Source organism: Lynx canadensis, chromosome D4, assembly GCF_007474595.2.
Source record: "Lynx canadensis isolate LIC74 chromosome D4, mLynCan4.pri.v2, whole genome shotgun sequence".
Classification (NCBI taxonomy): Eukaryota; Metazoa; Chordata; class Mammalia; order Carnivora; family Felidae; genus Lynx; species Lynx canadensis.
In genome coordinates this window covers 267145-290502 of record NC_044315.2, presented here as the reverse complement: position 1 = coordinate 290502, position 23358 = coordinate 267145, and the positions used below count along the sequence as shown (strand labels likewise).

The 23358-nt window shown below is 39.6% G+C and overlaps 1 protein-coding gene and 1 non-coding gene across 4 annotated transcripts in view; one reads left to right on the top strand and one right to left on the bottom strand.

Moving 5' to 3' along the window:
• Positions 1 to 23358, bottom strand: part of MFSD14B (major facilitator superfamily domain containing 14B) — a 74862-nt gene that overhangs the window by 14368 nt on the left and 37136 nt on the right. For 2 of the 3 annotated variants that reach the window (XM_030292664.1, XM_030292663.2), the window contains exons 3-5: positions 18564 to 18626; positions 5759 to 5886; positions 4081 to 4195 (exon numbers count right to left, since the gene is read on the bottom strand). In XM_030292664.1, the coding sequence (XP_030148524.1) occupies positions 4081 to 4195; positions 5759 to 5886; positions 18564 to 18626 (306 nt within the window). The remainder of the gene's footprint in view (positions 1 to 4080; positions 4196 to 5758; positions 5887 to 18563; positions 18627 to 23358) is intronic. The other variant, XM_030292665.1, reaches the window with a different exon arrangement.
• LOC115500197 lies at positions 22393 to 22521 on the top strand. Its single transcript, XR_003964443.1, has one exon. It is a non-coding gene; the product is annotated as a small nucleolar RNA SNORA64/SNORA10 family (small nucleolar RNA).

The following is a 23358-nucleotide window of genomic DNA, read 5'->3' as shown; positions in this document are numbered from 1 at the left end:
CAAATTATAACCAGATTGAGTGCCAAAAATATAAATTGGTTATTTAAATTTCTACTAGATTTTAATAGAAACCACTGAAGTCATTATCTATTATTAAAATTATGACTCCTGGTTAGCCAAAGACATTTTTCTTTCACCCAACACCCTTCCAAATAAATGTAAAAATACAATATATCTGAAATTAATATTACACTAAAGACACTATAAAAGCAAGTCCAATAAAAACTTTCTGGGGGAAAAAAGGAGGTGCAGAGAATTCCAATTTGGGGAACAGGAATCTTGGTTCAGTGTTTATTTAATTACCTGCTATGTACCAGGTGACTAAGAAGACAGAGCTCCTGCCCTTCAGGTTTTTCCATATTATTTGAGAAGATCAAGGCAAACACGTAACTACATTATAAACTACAATGACATGCAAATGGCTATGGCAGCACTGCTGTGGGGTTCTCAGGGGCTAACAACCTCTTATCTGCACAAAATGGGTCAGTAAAGTCATGTATTCCTAAGTTTTTCATTATCTTAATCCTCTACCGCATTTTTGTACCTAAACCAAGAAGACACTCTACTCAATGTACAAATAAATAAACAGCAATAGAAAGGTTAAATAGCTGTCTTAAGTTCATATAATGAGCAAGAACTAGAAGTCATTTTCCAATCTCTAATCTTTCCCACTAAAATAGAGAGTCAGATTTACGTCTGCTAAATTTCAGCTGAAACTGCTTTTTATAATTCCACAGCATTCCAAGTCTAAAGAATCTAACGATAACTTGAGTTTAAAGAAGAAAACAAGAATTTATTTATTTGTCAAAATGACATTTATCTACCATCATAACCGTCTTCTAGCCACATGGACATTTTCTTTTCAAGTTTATTTTGAGAGAGAGAGAGTGAGTGAGCAGAGTAGGGGCAGAGAGAGAGGGAGGCAGAATCCCAAGCAGGTCCTGTGCTGTCAGTGCACACCCGAAAAGGGGTATGAACTCATGAACCATGAGATAGATCATGACCTGAGCCAAAATCAAGAGTTGGATGCTTAAATCAACTGAGCCACCCAGTTGTCCCAACTGGACATTTTCTAAAATAAGCATTGTTCAATAACTCAAGATTTGGTCATTGCGAACAATGGACTTAAATTATTATTATTCTAGAACAACGATTTAAATGATGGCATTCTACTAAGCTCCCCTCAAAATACTTTGGAAAGGACTCAGTAGCTACTTCAGATATAATGAAATTAATGCTCATTAATAAAATGGTGCATTCTAAATCATGGTAAACTTTTTTTTGGAGAGAGAGAGAGTACTCACGAGCAGGCAGGGGGCAGAGAGAGAGTCTCCAGGCCCAGCACAGAGCCCAACACAGGGCTTAATCTCACAACTGTGAGATCATGACCTGAGCCAAAATCAAGAGCTGGATGCCGAAATCAAGCCCTGGAAATCAAGGGCACTGAGCCACCCACATGCCTCTATGTTGAACTTTTAAATTCATCTTTCTCATCCATGTGCTGCCCCCTACACTGCTCTGAGAAAGAGGTGCTCTATTTTCTGGTATTTCTACAATTTAAATATTTGTAAACTGCCATAGAGAAAACCTGAAATGAGCAAAGGCAGAAATCTTTTTTTTGTTTACTTATTTTGAGGGGGGGGGGCGGGGAGAGGGGAGAGAAAGAGAGAGAATGCAGAGGAGGAGCAGAGAGAGAGGGAAAGAGAGAATCCCAAGCAGGCCTACACTCTCAGCACAGAGCCCAACATGGGGCTTGATCCCATGAACTGTGAGATCAAGACCTGAGATGAAATCAGGAGCCATACATTCAACCAGCTGAGCTACCCAGGCACCCCTAACAAAGGCAGAAATCTTAATGACAATCTTTAAGCTTTCAAAACAGAGTTTAGGAAACAAGCTTAAGACTTATGAGTCTATGTATCTGAAGAGCTGAAAGCCTCCCAGTGGACTCAGATGGCAAAACAGGGTGGATGCTCTCAGACACAGAGAGGTAGGTCCACCTGTCCTTTTTTTTTTTAAATTTTTTTTTAACATTTATTTATTTTTGAGACAGAGAGAGAGAGAGATCATGAACAGGGGAGGGTCAGAGAAAGAGGGAGACATAGAATCTGAAACAGGCTCCAGGCTCTGAGCTGTCAGCCCAGAGCCCGACGCGGGGCTCGAACTCACGGACCGCGAGATCATGACCTGAGCCGAAGTCGGCCGCTTAACCGACTGAGCCACCCAGGCGCCCCCACCTGTCCTTCTAACACAGCCCAATTCAGTTAGGGCCCTCAGTGCCCAGGATTCTATCCTCCCACCAATTCCTCTACTGTTCTTCACCTATAATTTTTCCTCCCTAAATGGTACACTGAAATAGGTATTAGTGAGGTTTAGTTTCTTAAAATATGCAAAAAGTAAAACGTAAGAGAGTGCAAGTAGGGTAGGGGCGGGGAGGGGGGCGGGGACAGAGTATCTGAAGTGGGCACAGAGCTGTTAGGGCTTAAACTCACAAACTGAGAGATCATGACCTGAGCCAAAGTTGGTCACTCAACTGACTGACCCATGCAGGCGCCTCCAGGAAGTGAGATTTGAAAGGAAGAGCAAGACTGGGGAAAGGGGAGAGATAATGTGGGTTTCCGGCATTCAGTCCTCCTCCAACGTGTTCAACAGCTAGATCACTCCTCTTTTATCCACCTTTTCTCAATGTAAACATTTCAAACACAGGGAACTTGAGAGAACAAGTGGAGAATGCACCACCCCAACTACACCACTTTGCATGTGGACTGTTTTGAACTGTAGGCAATTAAGACCCAGCAGGCTCAGGGAAAGCTTTTTTGCCTTTCTTTTAATGCCTGAAAGAATTCAGACAGGGGCCTATATCAGGAAGAGAGCTATGCCAGAAATAACTTTTTATATCAGAAAGACTTATCTGCATGGCATGGCACACATTTACTTACCAAACATTTGTTCTTCCCATCTTCCTGTGAACTGTCTTCCTCCCCTCCAAAGCCCAAGACCCCTACCCTCTTTTCCTTAGCTCAGGATGGCATATAAGTCTCAACTGCGTCCAAGTCTCTCGTGTCTTTGGAGCTCTGTACAAAATTAAGTGTTTCCCTCCTATTAATCTGTGTCAGTTTAATCATTAGGCCAAAGAACCTAGAAGAAGGGGTAATTATCCCCCTGCAACAACACGCACATACCTCAGCAAGTTCACACATTGGACACACGCCCACACATGCTCACATGACATCTTTTCCTCTGAGCCACATGAGTAGCCAAGACACTGAGCTAAAGGGCTTTAGCCTCCATCTTCTACAAGTCTTTCTTCCCTACGAAACTGCAATGCCATCATCACACTTCGGAAAATCAGAAATTATCTAACACTTACCAAGAAGAGATCTCCTGTAACTTTCATTAAGCACTCCACAATTACACAGTACCATATCCCAAGTAAGTGCCTGAGACATGCAAGCAGCAATAAATATAGTAACAGTGGATTAACATGGTTGAGGCACAACATCTCCCTAACTGTGAATTAGGTGCATGGGGACTTATCTCAGCACCAGTTTACTGTTTTATGGTTCCTCAAGACATAAGCCAACAAGAAACAAATCAACTTTTTAAAATATTTTGCAGTCAACAACTCACATTCCTGACAAACTTCCAACCCTATACATTATTATACATTATTAGCAATTTCCATCTGGCTACTTTAAACTTCATCAATTTCCTAGGGGCGCCTGGGTGGCTCAGTCAGTTAAGCATCTGACTTGAGCTCAGGTCATGATCTCACAGTCCATGAGTTCAAGCCCCGCATCAGGCTCTGTGCTGACAGCTTAGAGCCTGGAGCCTGCTTTGGATTCTGTGTCTCCCTCCCTCTCTGCCCTTCCCCCGCTCATGATCTGTCTCTCTGTCTCAAAAATAAATAAAAACATTAAAAAAAATGTTTTTTTAAACTTCATAAATCTATTTTAATTGCTGTAGATTTTATGTAAGTCAGTATTTACAATTTTTTTTTTAATACTTAACACTTTAATACTTTAACACAATTTAATTATAAATACTTCTCTGGTTACAATACATAAACTATAATCTTACCCATCCATAAGCAGTACTTCGCTCATGTTCCTGAGTGACATCAGCTACATAAGCAAATATCACAGAGAATGTGACCGAGAAGACTCCAGACACAGAAATCATCGCAAAATACCACCTATAAAAAGATTATTTTAATTACCTGGAAGAGAGGTGGCAGTGTGCATACACTTTCATAACCAGAGCTAATGATATTATGTAAAGATTATAAACAAATAAAACCAAATATATGTATATGTATATTTAAAGATATAATAGACTACTAATAAACTGATAATCAGGATGGGGAAGAAGTAGAAACATACCAATTTTGTAATTGCTCAAAGGATGTCAGTACATGCAGGTGAAAAAATGAAAGAATAAGGGGATTAAGTAAAGATATAATCTTAAAGGTAGCCAACAGAAGAGAAATAAAAACTTAAAATTTCCTAGCTTTAGCTAAGAAAAAGACACATACAGCATATGACTTTGAGAGAGCTACACAAAGGCAGAAATCATAACAAAAGTATTAATGTATTTAACACTAAAAATTTCAATCATATGCACAGATGCTTTTAAATAAATATTGTTAAGATACCAACAAAGAAAATCTCACAGAACAAAAAGTAGGATTTATCCTAGGGCAAAGGATATTCCAAGATTAGAAAATACATTAATATAATTCATCATAGTGATAGATAATATTTTTCAACACAAAAGCTACCTTAATACTTAAATGATGAAACACTGTAACATTTCCTTTATATACATGAAAATGTTAGGTCCACAATTATCACTTTTATTTAACATTCTTCATTAGTCAATGTAAGTAGCAAAAGCAACAGCATGAAAACTGGAAGAGGCAAAATCATTTAAAGATCTAAAGAAAAATATTTTAAGGTATTGAGAGGACATTAAAAAAAAAAAAGCCCTCATTAATCAGAAAAGCATGACTTGTTCTTGGACATAAAGACTCAATATCAAAAAGTATTTTATAAGATTCACCATCTGGTAGAAAATAAAATGATCCACCATGGGTACCCAACATATTTACAATGTAACAAATATTGACAAAAAATTATGAGATAATCAAATGACATTTACCCAAGCCAATAAATACTGCATTAAAACAACAACAACCCCTTCCATTCTAAGGTATGTTCTTTACACCTTATGAAGAACATCTCAGCATTTTGGCCAAATACCATCCTCTGGAACTAAGAAAAACAACTAAGGTACAGCTCAGGTACAAATTCCAACCCATCTTTAGTAACTGAAGAGACTTGGTTACATGTTAATACTCTCTATCATGCAAAATGAGATCAAATTCAAATTCCTATTATGAGTGAGAATAGGCTATTGGTCTAATAACTACAATGTACTCAAAAGTGACTCCTGTCTATTGATATAAACTGTGTTCATACAGTGCCCTAGAGCAGTGAGCTGACCAAAACACATTTGCAGTCACAAGGGTTGAGTACAGAGATGGTACACCCCCTCCCAGGACCCAATCCTTTAATTAACCTCATGGCAACATCTTTAAATGTCTTAAAGCCCAAACTGGCTTTCAGTATTATCAAAGAGATTAAATAAAAACACAGGTACCAACTGCTTTGAAACAGTTAAGAAACGCTCTGCAGATGTACTATTCACATGTGACCCCAAACAGATAGTCATGATGGTGGAAGGTCAAGCCACTCACCACGGGCTGATCCTCATCAGTGGAATTGGGAAGCAGGTGAAGAAGACGGTGCCCAGGAGAAAGGGTTTCCTCCCCCACACATCAGACAGAGCGCCTATGAGGGGGGCACTCAGAAAAGATAGCAGGCCCTGGAGAGGAAAACAGAAACACAGGTCAAATGTACAATGTGATCCCCTAATTACTTGTAATTCTTATTTTCTAAATGCTCCAATTTATTTTTTTTTTTTGCCCCCAAACAGAGTAATTTGAAGCATTAAATGCAAATTATCATTTAAAAACATTCTAGGGGCGCCTGGGTGGCTCAGTCAGTTAAGTGTCTGACTTTGGCTCAGGTCATGATCTCATGGTTTGTGGGTTCAAGCCCCACATCAGGCTCTCTGCTGTCAGCACGGCACCTGCTTCAGATCCTGTCTCCCTCTCTCTCTGACCCTCCCTTGCTCACACTCTCAGAAATAAAATGAACTTAAAAAAACAAAAACCATTCTAACAAATTTCTAAGCATGCTTTAGAAAAGGAAAAAAGGGGGAAGAGTTTGTTTTTTAGGAGAAACTGGAGAAGAGGGGATATGAAATATGTACACCTATTTTACATATTTTTACACCAAGCATATGGGAAGAGGCCAAAACTTAACTCATTTTAATAAATATGTGTAGCTCTAAATCAACTGCTCCAATGAAGACATTTTCTCACTTGCTACTTGGTCCCTGACCCTGGTCCTCCAGACAATATGTGCTCCCGTTGATGAGCTGCAAACCTTGCTCTGATCCCTTCTTTAAAACCCTGCAGTGGTTCCCACTGTGCACAGTTTAGAAGTCAGCAGGTATGTAGGGGTGAAATGAACACCTGCACTTTGCTTTTATAAAAAATTGGGTGGGGAGAAAACAGATGAGACAAGAGTAGGAAAATGTTGGTAAGTAGTGAAACTGGGTGAGTTCATAGGTGTTCATTTTATTGTCTACTTTTGTGTACTGGAAATTGCTCAGCACAGCATATAAACAGGACACTCCAAGATCTGGCTCCTAACACACATCCTATGCTTTGGCTGTATGAAGCACCTCCTAGTTTTCCCCGCATACCGTCCTCCTTTGTGCCTGTGGGCCCTTAATGTGCCTGCATACACTTCCCACAGTTGGGCTGGGTAAACTGCCAGTCGTTCTTTACAACACCGTGGGGAGAAGCACCTCCTCCTCTTAACTTCTCTTAGCTCCTCAAGCAGAATTAATCACACTGGTTTTTGTGGAGTGCAAAACAAATTCCTCCCGCCTGGTACGTTTCTAGCTCTTCCACTGCAATTTTAACACTTGTTATTTATCTTTCTTCTCTTTCAGGACGGTTTCTTCACATCTCTGTACCCTTGGTGCTTATCACAAGGCCTCATAATAAGGGCTTTCAAAGATTTGAATTAAACTTTAAGAGGAAACCAAAGTCACACTGCTGGCAAGAAAAGGAACAGGATTCCAATCTATCAGCCCTAGGTAAACCTCGAACCCACTGGCTGGGAGACACGTGCACTGAAATAAGGGGGTCGGTGAGAGGAAGACTCAACGGAAGGCAGGCAGGGTGAGGAGAAAAGCTTTTTAGCTCCTCTGAAATAAAATATTAATCCAAGCCCACGATCAAATCTTGTAATTTAATTTCTAAGTCACAATGGATTTCCATTTAGCCTGTCCTTGTGTCAAGACAGTAAACATCAAGAATTAAATGGTGTTCCTTTAAGAGCCAAGCAACTGCAGAAAGTGGGGCTTAAATTCAGGACTTGTGACTGCCAGTTTCATGAATTTTAGAAAAGAAAATCTTCAAAATTCTCTAAAAATATCAAGTACCTGCATACGTGGGTAGTATAGAACTGGTCAACAAGAGATCCTTGGGGGGCTCAGATGGTTAAGCATCTGACTCTTGATCTCGGCTCAGGAATTCAAGCCCTGCATCAGGCTCTGTGCGGACAGTGTGGAGCCTGCTTGGGATTCTCTCTTTCCCTCTCTCTTTCTGCCCCTCTGCCCATTGGCGTGCTCTCTCTCAAAAATAAACAAACATTAAAAAAAAGGGGGGGGGACTCCCCCGTTCATGCTCTGTCTCTCTCTGTCCCAAAAATAAATAAAAAACATTGAAAAAAAAATTAAAAAAAAAAAAAAAGGGGGGGGGAATGCCTAGGTGGCCCAGTTGGTTGAGCATCCATCAGTCAGGTCATGAACTTATGGCTTGTGTGTTTCAGCCCCGCGTTGGGCTCCGTGCTGATGGCTCAGACCCTAGAGCCTGCATGTAAAGAAATTTAAGAGGACAAGGCAGTGAAAATCCACTACTATCACAAAACTAGTAACAAAAACTCTTTAAAGAGCTCTGGGAAAGTTTCTGGACAGTTCTGTTTCCAGACTTCACACAATGCTTTAAAATATGGAATGTATGCCATTTTTAAACAAAAGACAGGAGAAGGCCAAGTATTAAAGTTATATTTAAAATAATGCATAGCTAGGGCGCCTGGGTGGCTCAGTTGGTTAAGCTTCCGACTTCGGCTCAGGTCATGATCTCACAGTTTGTGAGTTCAAGCCCTGCATTGCGCTCTGTGTTGACAGCAGGGAGCCTGCTTTGGATTCTCCCTCTCTGTCTCTCTGCCCCTCCTCCACTCATGCTGTCTCTGTCTCAAAAATAAACAAACATTAAAAAATTTTTTTGAATAAAATAATAATACATGGTTTTAACAGAAAAAAGGTACTGTCTTCGAGATTATGAATTTAAATGGTAATTTAATCTATCCATTAAAAATATTATTCAAATCAAATTCTTAGTAACAATAATAGATACTGAAAATAACTTTATTAAGATGCTAAAATACAATCTCATACAGTTCACCCCTGAAGAACACAAGGATTGGGGCACCAACACCCACCATCTTATACAGTCAAAACTCCATATCTAACTTCTGACTCCCCCAAAAGTGAGCTACTAACAGCCGACTGTTAGCCAGAAGCTTTACTGAGAACATAAACAATTAACAATATTTTGTATGTTTTATGTATCATATACCATATTCTTACAATAAAGCTACAGAAAAGATTAAGAAAACCTTAAGGAAGAGAAAATATATTTACAGTACTTTACTGCATTTGTCAAAAACAAGAAAAGTGCCTGCGTACAAGGGGACCCATGCAATTCAAACCCGGGTTGTTCAAGGGCCAACTTGTACTTGCCTCTTTGGAAAACCTGAATTTCCTAAAAATCAAAGACTTTCTCCTCTCCCAGGGACTTCTTCACTACCCAGTCTGGCCTGAAATTCTATTAGTGCACATTGTCAGAGCAGCAGATTGAGGACATTTGTACCCTGATGGATTGGGCAGGTACTTCTTCAGTACTAATGATGCAGGATACAATTTGCAAATGAGAACAAAATGTTTAAAACTTAACACCAGACAGACCTGAGAGGCAGACCTCAAAGCCCTCATCTTCATCAGAAATACAACTGATTCCCACCATTCACAGTAGTTATGTTCTGTAAGGTTGCCACAAACACTGAATTACAGAATAGGCAACGACTGCTCCTCGAGGAAACAGTGTCAGGTTCCTGCAAGCCTCTGGTCACCTATTGTCATTTACTGATCAACACACGACCGTGATTTACGTGTGTTTCTGTTTAAAGACACTTTATTTAATACACATCGTTGACTTATGAACAGTGAATTCTCAGTCAACAGCACTACAGCTCATGCCTGAATGAGGCTTATCTGGCAGCATTCTCTCTGTAAGGCACATCACAGACCTCTTGCACTTCAAGATAGTAGTCAGTACTTCAGTACTACACACGGGGACATTTTAAACAGCCAAATCACCAATAAAAGGCACAAAGATGCAAAATATGTGGCACTAAGTGGACCACAAGAAAGACAGGTGTACGGTTATAAGACCTGAAACAAGTAGATGGAAGTTCGAACAAATGGCTGGGCACTCACACTTCTCCCCTCACCCCAGTGCATAAATGATCACAAAAGCACTGTGTTGATCTGGGGGCCACAAACTCAGCGAGTAGGTGGACTGGAATATGAGATCCAAAAATAATGAGGGTCAGCTGATGCCATGCTTATCATAACCCAACCAGGACTAGATATAACATGATGTGCAGGCGTCCAGGCACAGATGGTGAAATTCACCAACGGTTCAGCACAGCCACGTCAGTAAGTTAGCTTCCCAGTGGACACAGGTGTTTAAGGTGGCATAATTAACTGGCCAATAATTCTGACATGACTTTAGCCTCTAAAGTGACAAAACAGCAATTAGAGTTTATTGTTCAATTAAATACAATTATCCAATAAACATTTTGAAGCATACAAAGAATGACAAATACAACTCATTTGAAGCACCCATGCACAAATTTTACACTTAATATAGCCATCACAGAAGTTTTAAGTGTACGTTTTCCTGTTGGTAAATATTTGACTAAAACAGTTTGTGTGAGTATTTTTAAAACTAAAGACAGCTTTTTGTTTTCCTTTACAGTATAATTAACCTCACGAATGCATTTGAGGGGGCACTGGCACCAATGAAGAATAAAATACAAAGTCTTTTAACTACTGCTAAAAACTTTTCCATGAAAAAGTTCACATTCTATGACAAATTTTCAGTATTCTTTAATAAGCAATGAGGAACTTGCGACATGTACTTGGTTACCTCAAAGTTAGATTCATTTTGATCTTTCATACAGTAATTCACTAATAATGACTTTTATCTTGCATTTCTTAAAAGATGAAAGACAAAAATCCTACTTCAATAGAATTGTGTTATTTATATAATTGACAAGTATTTTCACATAAAGGGACCTGGGTGGCTCAGTCAGTTGAACATCCAACTCTTGATTTCGGCTCAGGTCATGATCTCATGGTTCGTGAGTTCGAGCCCCTTGTCAGGCTCTGGATCCTGCTTGGGATTCTCTCCCTCCCTTCCTCCCTCTCTCAAAATAAACAAACTTAAAAGAATATTTTCACATAAAAACAATATTAAAACAAGGTCACCTTTCTGACCAAGGACCCACAGAGACCCTGCACAGTACAGAGCCTCCCTTCCCAGGGTACACGTCCATCAGTGCAAGAGGGCAAATAAGAAATGTGATATATAAAGTGATTTTAATTCAATTAAAGTCTGGAAGAGTGAATGTGCAAAGCAGGAGAAGGATCAAAGAACAACTGATGCCAGAGACTTCAAGGAAAGAACAATATGGGCAGGAGGGCTAGGGTGTTTTGTCTTGTTCTGAGGTAAAGGGAGAGAAGTAGGGAATATTCAATAAAAGAAACAAAAGCAGATTAAAGTGAAATAAATTGTTGTAAATAAAACATAAGTAAACAGACTTTTCCTTAATTTTAGAAGTAGTAGGGCTACTGAGTCTTCAGATTCTGATTCCAAGAAAGTTCAGTATAGGTTTTAAAGTAGTAACAATAGTAACAGCTAGCATCCACATTTGCCAAACTCCTCCTGGCTTTTCACACATGTCTTCCCCTGTGAGGTAGATGCTATTAGGGCCAACAACTGGCCTGAGGCTCATAGCGGCAGAGGCAGCATTCAGCTCAGTGTGCGGTGGCTCCAGGACCGAGTCCTAACCCTAAAGCCCACAGTTCAAACCAGTTATTAAAGTAATCTGTTAATATTTCCAGGTTTCCAACCTAAAGCAAAGAACTAGTCTTACCTACTTGTGAGTACTCTTACATGTTTTCTTCAATGGATAAATTAGCAGTCTGTCATAAAAAGTCTGCACTTAAAATTGATGAGTCATCTCTCAAGTAGGTGGTTTAATAATTTTATTTATAGATAACAGAAAGGATAATCTTTATTCAAGTTCTTGTCCAAATTAAGCAAGAATTATTCTGCACACATGCACACGTGTGTGTAGGAAAAGCTCTCTGTACTTACTAACACCAAAGAGCAGCTTGAAGAAACTTTAAAGATACCTATCTTGGTTTTTTGTTTTGTAATTCTTAAAAACATCAGCCAAAAGTTTCTGTATGTGCTTATGCTAAGCTATGACTTAATTCATTTAAATGGCAAGATGACAGTTGAGCAGCAGCTCCTGGAATACAGGAACTTGACATTTAATCCCCTGGAAGAGCATCATGGAAGAGGGTCTACACGCCTTCTCCTTCATCAGAGTTGATGGCCAAGTCTAGAGTGAGAAGCAGCCCATCTGTAGGTGGCCCCCTGTGGCCATGCCCTGAGCTGGCTTCTGTGACGTTAAAGCCAGACAAGATCATGACTGCCTGCTTTAAAGCCACCCTCTTCACAGTGATCACTCCAGGTGTAAACTCGGACATGTGGCCCGCTTAGTCTGGGACACTGCTAAAGATGTCTAATTTTGTAATAAATACAAAACATGCAAAAGAAAGAAGTTTCAAGAAATTTCAAGGCAGACACTGGGCCATCAGACCAATTGGTCTTAATGAAGAAAATTATTAGTCACTCCACCTGCTCCTATTAACCAGCAGCCGTAACTAGACTTCATCTGCCAAGTGAAACCAAGGCATCTCAGCTTAGTGTTGCATTTTTGACAAAGTGTAGCTAAAACAAATGTGACAGTTAGTTTTAGGAGTCACCTTGGCTAGGCTGGGATACCATTATTTAATCAAGTGCTAGTGTGGGTGTTTCTGTGAAGATACTGCGTAGCTCTGGTTAACACCTAAAACAGTGGCTCTAAAATAAAGGGTTCCCTTAATAATATGGCGGGGGGAGGCTGCTCCAATCAGCTGACAGCCTTAAGAAATCTAAAGTTTCCAGAAGAAAGAGTTCTGCCTCAGGACTGTAGCATTAACTCCTTCCTGAGTTAAGTCAGCCCTACATTATTTCAGACTTGTCAGCCCCATAGTCATGTGAATCTATTTGTTAAAATAAGTCTCTTGGGGCCCCTGGGTAGCTCAGTCAGTTGAGTGTCCAACTCTTGATTTTGGCTCAGATTATGATCTCACAGTTGTGGGATCGAGCCCTGTGTCGGGGTCTATGATGAGCGTGGAGCCTGCTTGGGACACACACACACACACACACACACACACACACACTCTCCCTCTCTCAGCCTCTGCCCCTCCCCCACACTCTCTCTCTGAAAAAAAATATTAAAAAACTAAAATATTTATATATATAATCTCTTAATAATATTAGCAAAATGAAAATAGCAAAAACTAGTATTTACACTGTAACTTAAAATCTTAAGAAATAAAGTGTTTTATTTCCTTATAAAAACTTACCAAGACTCATTCGAACAGTGCCTGCCTTCTTCCTAAGCCAAGTAACATGTGATATGCAGTATCTTCTATGCACTGGCAAACTGCCACACAACTCTTCTAAATTCAGATCAACTTTCAACATTCTATGCTTTGTGTTTTCAATGTCATGAAATACCATCTCTGTGAGTCCCTTTAATGTGAAGCATTTTGCGGACATCACCTCCACTGGGACACCTTCATCCTGTTCATCATACCATTCTTCTCATTTATGCCGACAAGTGTATCTTTGCTAAGTCCTTTTGGCTGTGTGCCCCTGTCAGCTTATTTCTTCTAGAATTCTGCAGAGGTTCTACCCAAATATCGCTTCTACCATTATCTGTAATTATTTCTTCACTGCCCTTCCATCCTTGTTGGCCAATTCCTTTTCACGGATCTGTTTCTGTAAACTGTCATGTGGGTTTATCACTGGAGACAAGGAGGCAACACAATCACACGCTTTGTTGTCTGTGCACGAACTCAGACCAGTCACTGACATTTTGAAATGCCATGAACAGACACTGATGATGATGTTCATCTGTTACTAGCGTCCTGTGGACTGAGGAGCCAGGAGCAGTTCCTACTGCAAGCAGTTACTCAAAGTTAATATACCACGGTAATGGGCTGGTATTTTTTAACTGAACTTTAGTAACTGGAATTTGTGCATACCAGGATGTGTAAAAAGAGGGGTGCCTAGATTTCATATAGTTTCTAATGTCATGGAGAAATTATCATATCATTAGCGACTGCTGATACAAGAACAAAGATAAATAGTTACAGTCTCCACGTGAGCTGGATCTTGACTATTTGAAAATGCACAGAAAAAGACTGGAAAGAACTGTTAAGTCAATAATATTTATGAGCACCTATCATTTGCCAAGAACTGTTCTAATCTCTGAGGACAGGAGTAGACAAAAATTCAGGCTTTCCAGAAGCTTCCAGTCTAGAAGAGGAAGGGTGAGAAGGACAAACAGTAACAAGATAAAGCAGAATATACAGCATGTCAGAGGTGAGATTATAATGTTTCTGGAGAAAAACAAAGCAGAGAAGGGAGACTGGAAGTGATGAGAATAGGTTACATTATCCAAGACAACAGACAGTAAAGGCTTCACTGAAACATGACACCTTGGTGAAGAGTTAAAGGTTAGGGAGTGAGGCCAGAATCTGGGAGAAAGAATCAAGCAGAATAAACAGAACCTGCAGAGCACTCAAGCGAGCACAGGCTGAGGAAGCCCTGGTCAGTGGGAGTGCCGAGAACAGAGGTGATGCCAGAGAAGAAAGCGGAGTGGGCGTGGGACTGGTTGGCGATACCGTAAGCTGGCTTATATCGTACCAGGACCTCTACTGACGCCAGGTAGGGTTTTCATTACAGACCCACTTTGAAGGTAGAACCACAGAATCCGTTGATGGAAAGGATTTGGGAAGAGAAGGAGTCAAGATGACTCCAGGGATTTTGATACGAGCAAGAATGGCATGACCAGTAATTGAAATGAGGAAGGCTTGTGAGCAGGTCAGGCTTGAGGGGAAGACCAGGAGCTTAGTTTGGCATGTTAACTTAAAAAAAAATGTTTTTTAATTTTTTTTTTTCTAATTTTTGAGAGTGAAAGAGAGAGACAGTGTGAGCAGGGAAGGAGTAGAAAGAGAGAGAGACACACAGACTCTGAAGCAGGCTCCAGGCTTTGAGCTGTCAGCACAGACTGCGACACGGGGCTGGAACCCATGAACCGTGAGATCATGACCTGAGCCCAAGTTGGACGCTTAACCGACTGAGCCACTCAGGTGCCCCTCCTCTTGTATCCTTTACTGGTAGTCACCCCAAATATAAGCCTTCTCACCCATGCATCACGATTATAAACTTACAAAGTAGAAATTAACTGTAGAAAATCTACAAAGAAAGAATATAAAGAAGAAAACTAAAAATTATCCATTCACATGCTTTCAGACTTCAGGGGACTCCTTTTTAATCAGGTTTTCCCCCGGCTTATACACATGTATTTTGGTAAAAACCAAAGCAAAACCACACTGTAGCTCTATACCCTTTCTGTCTCACACATTATATGGTAGTCTTCAGAAATGTGTTCTTTATGTGCTGCTATTACATCATATGCCTGTGCTGCAAAGTACTTATTCTTCTAATTTTAAGCCATTTTAATGGTTTCCATGTTTACTATTACAAACAGCCCTTTACCTGAATCTTTGAGTAACTCTATTGATTAGAACAATTTTCTAGAAATGGAACAGCTTTTGTTAAAATTAGTGAATATTGTGAGGTTACTAAAACGCTGCCTTCGGGGCGCCTGGGTGGCGCAGTCGGTTAAGCGTCCGACTTCAGCCAGGTCACGATCTCGCAGTCCGTGAGTTCGAGCCCCGCATCAGGCTCTGGGCTGATGGCTCGGAGCCTGGAGCCTGTTTCCGATTCTGTGTCTCCCTCTCTCTCTGCCCCTCCCCCGTTCATGCTCTCTCTCTGTCCCAAAAATAAATAAACACTGAAAAAAAAAATTAAAAAAAAAAAAAAATAAATAAAAAATAAAACGCTGCCTTCTAGGAAAGCTATACCAACTTAACTCATCAGTCATGTACGGGGACTCCATTTACCACAAACTGAACTAGTTATTGTCAGTTTAAACTTTTCTACCAATGCTTACGTGAAAATATAATCTCATTCCATTTGGGATCCATTGCTTACTAGTGATAATCTTATTTTTACACTGACATCTTTTGTAAACTGGCAGCTTACATCCCCCTCCTTGCCCTTCTGGGATATCGGTAACTTTCCTATGGTTTTACCTGGAAGGCACTTCTATGTGGTCCTCCGTCTACTATGCATGTTGTAAATAACGTTTTGTCATTTGTCTGTTCATTTTTATGATGGTGGTTTGACTTACCAAAGTTAAAATACTGATGTAAATGACTCAATCTTTTCCTTTATATATTTTTTCTAAGAAAAGAAAATCTTTTCCCAAAAATAGTTAAGAAAATGGTCATCAAGATTTCCTTCTAATACTTTTTGTTTTTACATATTTCTCTTTGCAACATTTATTATTCGGCAGTCAGAGGTATTGTGCTAACAGCTTATATACCAGCTCATTTAATCTGTATGATCACCCTGTTAGATCTTTTATCTTTCTCATTTCATGAATAATGAAACTGAGGTCAGAGAAGCTAAATCACAGGTACTAAGTGCAGAACACAGACTTAAAGCTGAAGCAATCTGAAGCCATATTCCTTGCACTGTACTTACACACGCATTAAGCTATCCAATTTGAGCTACTTTGATGTAGGTGCTGTCACATCCATATCCCTGACACAATAACCAATCATTAAAGTTCCAGTAAAGCTCAATAAGGTCAAGTTCAATATTTATCTAAGTTGCATAAGTCCTTGTCTAAGCCCCTGAATCAATCCAAATACCTTTTATTTTACATATTTTTAGAATAACACTGTTAGTGTCTCTAGGTCAAAGTGCAGCATACTGCTTGGCTTCAGAGTATACATCCAGTTGATTTTACTCTGCAGAACCAGACTAAAACATGTTTTAGTAGCTGGTCCACATGACAATAGATTATAGAGGAACTTCCCCAAGAATCTGCTGTAAGGATAAATTTATGTTGTATATTTATCAATGCTTTCTCTCATTTTTCTTTTGATCTATGCTAATCTAAAACTGGTGCTTAAAGGCCCACTTGCCAGATTTCTTTTTTTTTTTTTTTAAGATTTTTTTTTTAAGTTTACTTATTACAGAGAGAGAGAGAGAGAGGGAGGGAGGGAGGGAGGGAGGGAGAGAGAAAGCGAGCACAAGCAGGGGAGGGGCAGAGAGAAAGGGAGAGAATCCCAAGCAGGCTCCACACTGTCAGTGGAGAGCCCAACGTGGGGCTCAAGCTCACAAACTGTGAGATCATGACCTGGGCCGAAATCAACGGTCTAACTGAACCCCCCAGGTGCCACCACATGCCAGGTTCCTGATAACACTCCTCAATGAGGACTGAAAACTTCTTGCTTCAACCTTTATTTAAGACACCATTTTACTTATGTTATTATTGTAAGCATTCTCAAATTCTTTTTGAAAATAGGCAAAGAATAAACAGTATTTATTACAAATAATGCTGCTCAAAGATGTAAATTCAGCAAATTATTAGGGGATAATTTTAAGTGTGTTACTCAGTTCAAAGATCAGTACCATCTAACTGGGAAGGAATCAGACACTATACCTGTGTACTATACTGTGAAGTGGGACTAGAATATAACATTATACTTTAACCTCTTATTTATAAGCTTTTCTGATAAATATCACATTAAAATTTAAATAATGAATTGAGGGTCGGGGCACCCAGGGGTTTCAGTCGGTTAAGCATCTGACTTCAGCTCAGATGATCTCACAGTTCATGGGTTCGAGCCCTGCGTTGGGCTCTGCGCTGACAGCTCAGAGCCTGGATCCTGCTTCAGATTCTGTGTCTCCCTCTCTCTGTCCCTCCCCCGCTCACGGTCTGTCTCTCAAAAATGAATAAAAATTAAAAAAAAATTTTTTTAAACAATGTATTAAGGATGAAGTGGTTGAGATCTCAATTGTGACTAGAACACCAGCCTTGACAAAAGACTATACAGCCAACTAAATGTTGATGCTGCCTTCTTCCTCAGTATCAGAATCTGTCTCAAAAGAAGACAAGAATATTTATCCATTTTATTCTGTTGACAGGCAGGGCAATTAAAAGCTCACAAAAATAAACTCTTTATAAAGTGCTTTTACAAGTAAACCATTCAATGCCTTATGGACTTGGATTGCATTTCACTTTGACATTGATAATCCAGTTAAAAGTTTAGCTTTAGTGTCACAGACTAAGAGTCTAGAGTTTTCTCTTGTCCAACAAGAGAGCAGATGCAGAATTGAATACGAGAGAGGCTAATGTCCAAACCGGAGTTTTGTCTCTGTACTGACTGAGCTCTCAAGATCTTACACATGTGGTGAATGTGAAGAAAATAATCAAGTAGTAATCACTAACTTGTGTAAAGGGTCTGGGGGGGCAAGTGGAGTTTGTGATCAAAGTACAATAGTACAGGGGCGCCTGGGTGGCGCAGTCGGTTAAGCGTCCGACTTCAGCCAGGTCACGATCTCGCGGTCCGTGAGTTCGAGCCCCGCGTCAGGCTCTGAGCTGATGGCTCAGAGCCTGGAGCCTGTTTCCGATTCTGTGTCTCCCTCTCTCTCTGCCCCTCGCCTGTTCATGCTCTGTCTCTCTCTGTCCCAAAAATAAATAAACGTTGAAAAAAAAAATTAAAAAAAAAAAAAAAAGTACAATAGTACATTGACATCAGATGGAAAGTAACTGCCTGTAGGTGACAGAACAAATTACTTGTGATCCCATTACAATAGCTTGCTAGCTAACCTCAGGTGCCATGGGGGTGGCTTTCCGCCCTAAACATTTTCCTAACCCATTTATGTAAGCAGAACCTATTTCCCCACACTTTAGGTCTCCAGAACAAATAGTGATTATTTCCCTACATCCCATTTAAACTTCCAGAGTTAAACAAACTACTAAGGATTCCTGCCTTTGGTTCCTTGTGAACCACATAAAAACCATTCTTACCTTTACACCTTGAATGAGACCATTCATGAGGAATGTGTGTTGAGGAAATGTTTCATGTAGAACCTACAGAAAGCAAACATCAAGACAAATTCAAAAACAAATTAAAGGGAAAGGTTTTTGCCTCTGTTAATGTTAGGTTATGTAAAAAAGACGAACCCTGGAATAAAAACATTTGAAGTATCAGTGGAATATGGAAAATATCCTAAAAATATGGAAGTGTAATAAACAATGAGGCAGAAATCTAAATAAGGCAAGAACTTACATCCCAGTGCTCAAGTGCTTTTCTTACAAAACCTTCTGTGGCAAACAAATTGTTAACTGGCTACATCTTTCACCACCAACAATTTTAAGCATCACACACACACACACACACACACACACACACACACACACACACACAGCTGTTTTTCTGTACTTCTACCTAAAATTTCATTGATATAAGACTAAATTTACAGTATTCCTGGGAAGCTAAGAATAGTGAGGCACTTCTGGATGATTACAGCAGATGGGAAAAGGCTGACAACAAACCCTAAAACAGTTGAAGAACAATAATATGTGAAAGCAGAAAAAAAAAGATCTTTGAAAAAGTACGTTTTCCAGAAATCAGGTCGGGGGATGGGGGGGAGGAGGTTAGATCTGGAGGAGGAGGAAAAACATCCATAGTTGAACAGGTTACAAAATAAGCTCCTGGTATCTTGCTCTCAAAGCTACTGACCTCCATATCTGTGCCCAATATAAGAATCAAAAAGCATAGTTCTGACAGAAACCATCAAAACTCTACAGAAAACAGGCAACAACCTCTTTGACCTCAGCTGCAGCAATTTCTTGCTTGACACATCTCCAAAGGCAAGGAAATTAAAAGCAAAAATGAACTACTGGGACTTCATCAAGATAAAAAGTTCTGCACTGCAAAGGAAACAATCAACAAACTAAAAGGCAACCGACAGAATGGGAGAAGATTATTTGCAAATGACATATTGAATAAAGGGCTAGTATCCAAAATCTATAAAGAACTTACCAAACTCCACACCTGAAAAACAAATAATCCAGTGAAGAAATGAGTAGAAGACATGAATAGACACTTTTCCAAAGAAGACATCCAGATGGTCAACAGACATATGAAACGATGCTCAACGTCACTCCTCATCAGGGAAATACAAATCAAAGCCACACTGAGATACCACCTCACACCGGTCAGAGTGGCTAAAATGAACAAATCAGGAGACTAGAGATGCTGGTGAGGAACCCTCTTGCACTGCTGGTGGGAGTGCTAACTGGTGCAGCTGCTCTGGAAAACACTGTGGAGGTCCCTCAAAAAATTAAAAATAGAACTATCCTATGACCCAGCAAGAGCACTGCTAGGAATTTACCCAAGGGATACAGGAGTGCTGATACACATGGGCACATGTATCCTAATGTTTATAGCAGCACTTTCAACAATAGCCAAATTATGGAAAGAGCCTAAATGTCCATCAACTGATGAATGGATAAAGAAGATGTGATTTATATATAGAATGGAATACTACTTGGCAATGAGAAAGAATGAAAACATGCCATTTGCAGCAACATCGATGGAACTGGAGGGTATTATGTTAAGTGAAATACGTCATACAGAGAAAGACAGATACCATATGTTTTCACTCGTATGTGGATCTTGAGAAACTTAACAGAAGACCGAGGGGAAGGGGAAAAAATAGTTACAAACAGAGAGGGAGGGAGGCAAACCACAAGAGACTCTTAAATACAGAGAACAAACTGCGGGTTAATGAGGGGTGGGGAAGAAGGGAAAGTAGGTGATGGGCAATGAGGAAGGCACTTGTTGAGATGAAGACTGGGTGTTGTATGGAAGTCAATTTGACGATAAATTATATTAAAGAAACAAAGAAAGAAAATTAAAAAAAAAAAAAAAAGCATAGTTCACGGGTGCCTGGGGGGCTCAGTGGGTTAAGCCTCTGACTTTGGCTCAGGTCATGATCTCATGGTTCATGAGTTCTAGCCCCACACTGGGCTCTGTGCTGACATTGTGGAGCCTGCTTGGGATTCTCTCTCCCTTTCTCTGCTCCTTCCCTGCTTGCTCTCTCTCAAAATAAGTAAAATTTTTTAAAACGGGGAGGGCGCCTGGGTGGCTCAGTCAGTTAAGCATCTGCTCTTGGTTTCGGCTCAGGTCATGACCTAACAGTTGGTGAGTTTGAGCCCCACATCAGGCTCTGTGCTATCACGGGGAGCCTGCTTGGGATCCTCTGCCCTCCAACTCCACCCCTCCCTTGCTCGCTCGCTCTCAAATATAACATTTTAAAAAATAAAAATAAATTAAAAAAACACAGAAAACAAAGTTCTCTGGACTGAGACTTCTACACAGGGTACCTGCAGAACCAAATGGGTGAGATTAAACAAGACAGTGCCCAAGGCCTCTTAACGGCTGCCAGGAGTAGCAGAAAGCCTTAAAATCAAATAATAAACCACTTCATCACAATAGAGGGATCTCTGAACCACATTGTCAAAAATCAAGAGCTCCTATAAGCAATGCCTGCATTCAATTCTGAGGAATAGGGCTTTCCACCCGGGTTGGGTAACGATACTCCAGCCACCAGAGGAATCTAGGCCACAGTGGCAAACTGGCAAAGCGATGCCCTTTGTGATTTGTATTTGTGTTTTTCAAAGTGATGTAGTTGTCAACGTGTAAATTTCAGGAAATTTCACCATACTCCCTATGATTTTTCTAGCATGTCACAGGAAACCGAAGATTTCAAAACATGGGGCTTGAATTGGCACATCACCGATTAGCTGACTAAGCAGACAGTGGCCACTGCGGTTGATGGAGCCTATCTTCCAAATGTAATGTTTTTATCCCACTTGATGTTTACATTACCTGCCTAGCCCCAGATGACATTTGTTTCCACAATCTCTGATCTACCCCCTCATTTGTAAATATAAGCATATAAAACATTCAACAAAAATCTGAAAACCTCTGAAAGGCACAAAAAAGAACACAAATAGGAAAAGATAATCCACTTCACTGCTAAATAGCCAAATTATGGTAGGAAACAGAAGAAAGTTTTAGAGTAAGTGCAAGTGTCCTCCAAGACATTCAAGAAAATGTTACATACATTAAAAACAATGTGCTGCACAGGGACCTATGCAGACTAAGCAAAACAAGAAAAATCTTGAAGAACTGATTACAGGAGAAAGCACAGAAATCCAGAAAAAGGAAGAGCATCAGAATGGATAAATATCAAGGTAAATATGGACTGTATAAAATATTACAATGTACTACAGTGCTTAAAAAATACAGAATGTAGTTGCAAAACAGTAACGCAAAAAGTAGAAGAGAAACACATCTCTCTTGAAAGGTGACAGAACAGGTAGACAAAAGACACCAGTGAATACATAAAAGATGTCAAACGTAATGAACACATTTAACATACTTACCATATAGAGAACACTATTCTAGGGAATACTTGTTCTTTTCAGGCCATATGGAAAACTTATAAGACTTAGCCATATACTAGGATACAAAACAAGTGTCAGCAAATTTAAAAGAACTAAAATAATTCATAATATGTTCTCTGATAATACAACAATCTAGAAAAGTCCCCAAATGTTTGGAAATTAAGACAATACACTTCCAACAATCCATGAGTCAAAGAAGTCACAAGAAGTATTAGAAAAAAGAAGAAACTAAATGGTAATAAAGATACAACACATTAAACTCATGAGTATAAGCACGTCAATGCTTAGAGACCAATTTAAAGTTTTAAATACATTAAAACTGAAAAGCAACAAAAGGCTGAAATCAATGTTCTAAGCTTCCATGTAAAGAACCTAGAAACCTCTTTCAGCTCTGCCCTATCATACTCAGTGTGTGGCTGGCGTATTTTCAGAGAGAGAGGAAGGCCCTCCTAATGCATGATAGACCGGACCCAAGTGGCCTCTCTTGGTTCCTAGGAGTGCAACAGTTTCTATCTGCACCTGGGGTGTTGTCAGCAGAATCCACCAACCTGCTCCTGTAGTCTTCCCCTTTCTAGCCAAGGCTACTTTTGATGTCATTTCCAAGACCTACAGCTATCTCACCCTTGACCTTTGGAAAGAGACTGTGTTCACCAAGTCTCCCTATCAGGAATTCACTGACCATCTTGTAAAGTCCCACACCAGAGTCTCTGTGCAGAGGACCCAGGATCCAGCTGTGGCCACCACATAGTTTTGTACAAAAAAATAAAGTGAATTAAAACTTGTTAAAAAAATAAGTAAAATAAAATAAAATAAAATAAAATAAAATAAAATAAAATAATCTAGAAAAAGAACAGCAAATCCAACCCAAAGAAATAATGAAATAAGGTAATAAAAGAACAGAAATCAATGAAATGAAATCTAAACATTCAATAATGAAAATCAACAAAACCAAAAATAACTCCTTTGAAAAGATTAGAAATGATAATTCTTAAACTATTGGAACTACACCAAAATAAAAAGCTTTTGCACAGTGAAGGAAACCACAACTAATGACAAGATAATAAAGAATGTGAGAAGTAACTGCAAAAGACCTATCAGTAAGGGTATGTTAATACTCAAATTATTGAAAGAACTTACACAACTCAATACCAAAAAACAAAAAAACAAAACAAAAAAACCCAAATCCACAAATAATCCAATTAAAATGGGCAGAAAACCTGAAGAGACATTTTTTTCCAGAGAAGACATAAAAATGGCCAATGGACACATGAACATCACTAATCATTGGGAAACGCAAATCAAAAGCACAATGAGATACCATCTCAGACCTGTAAGATGAATGGCT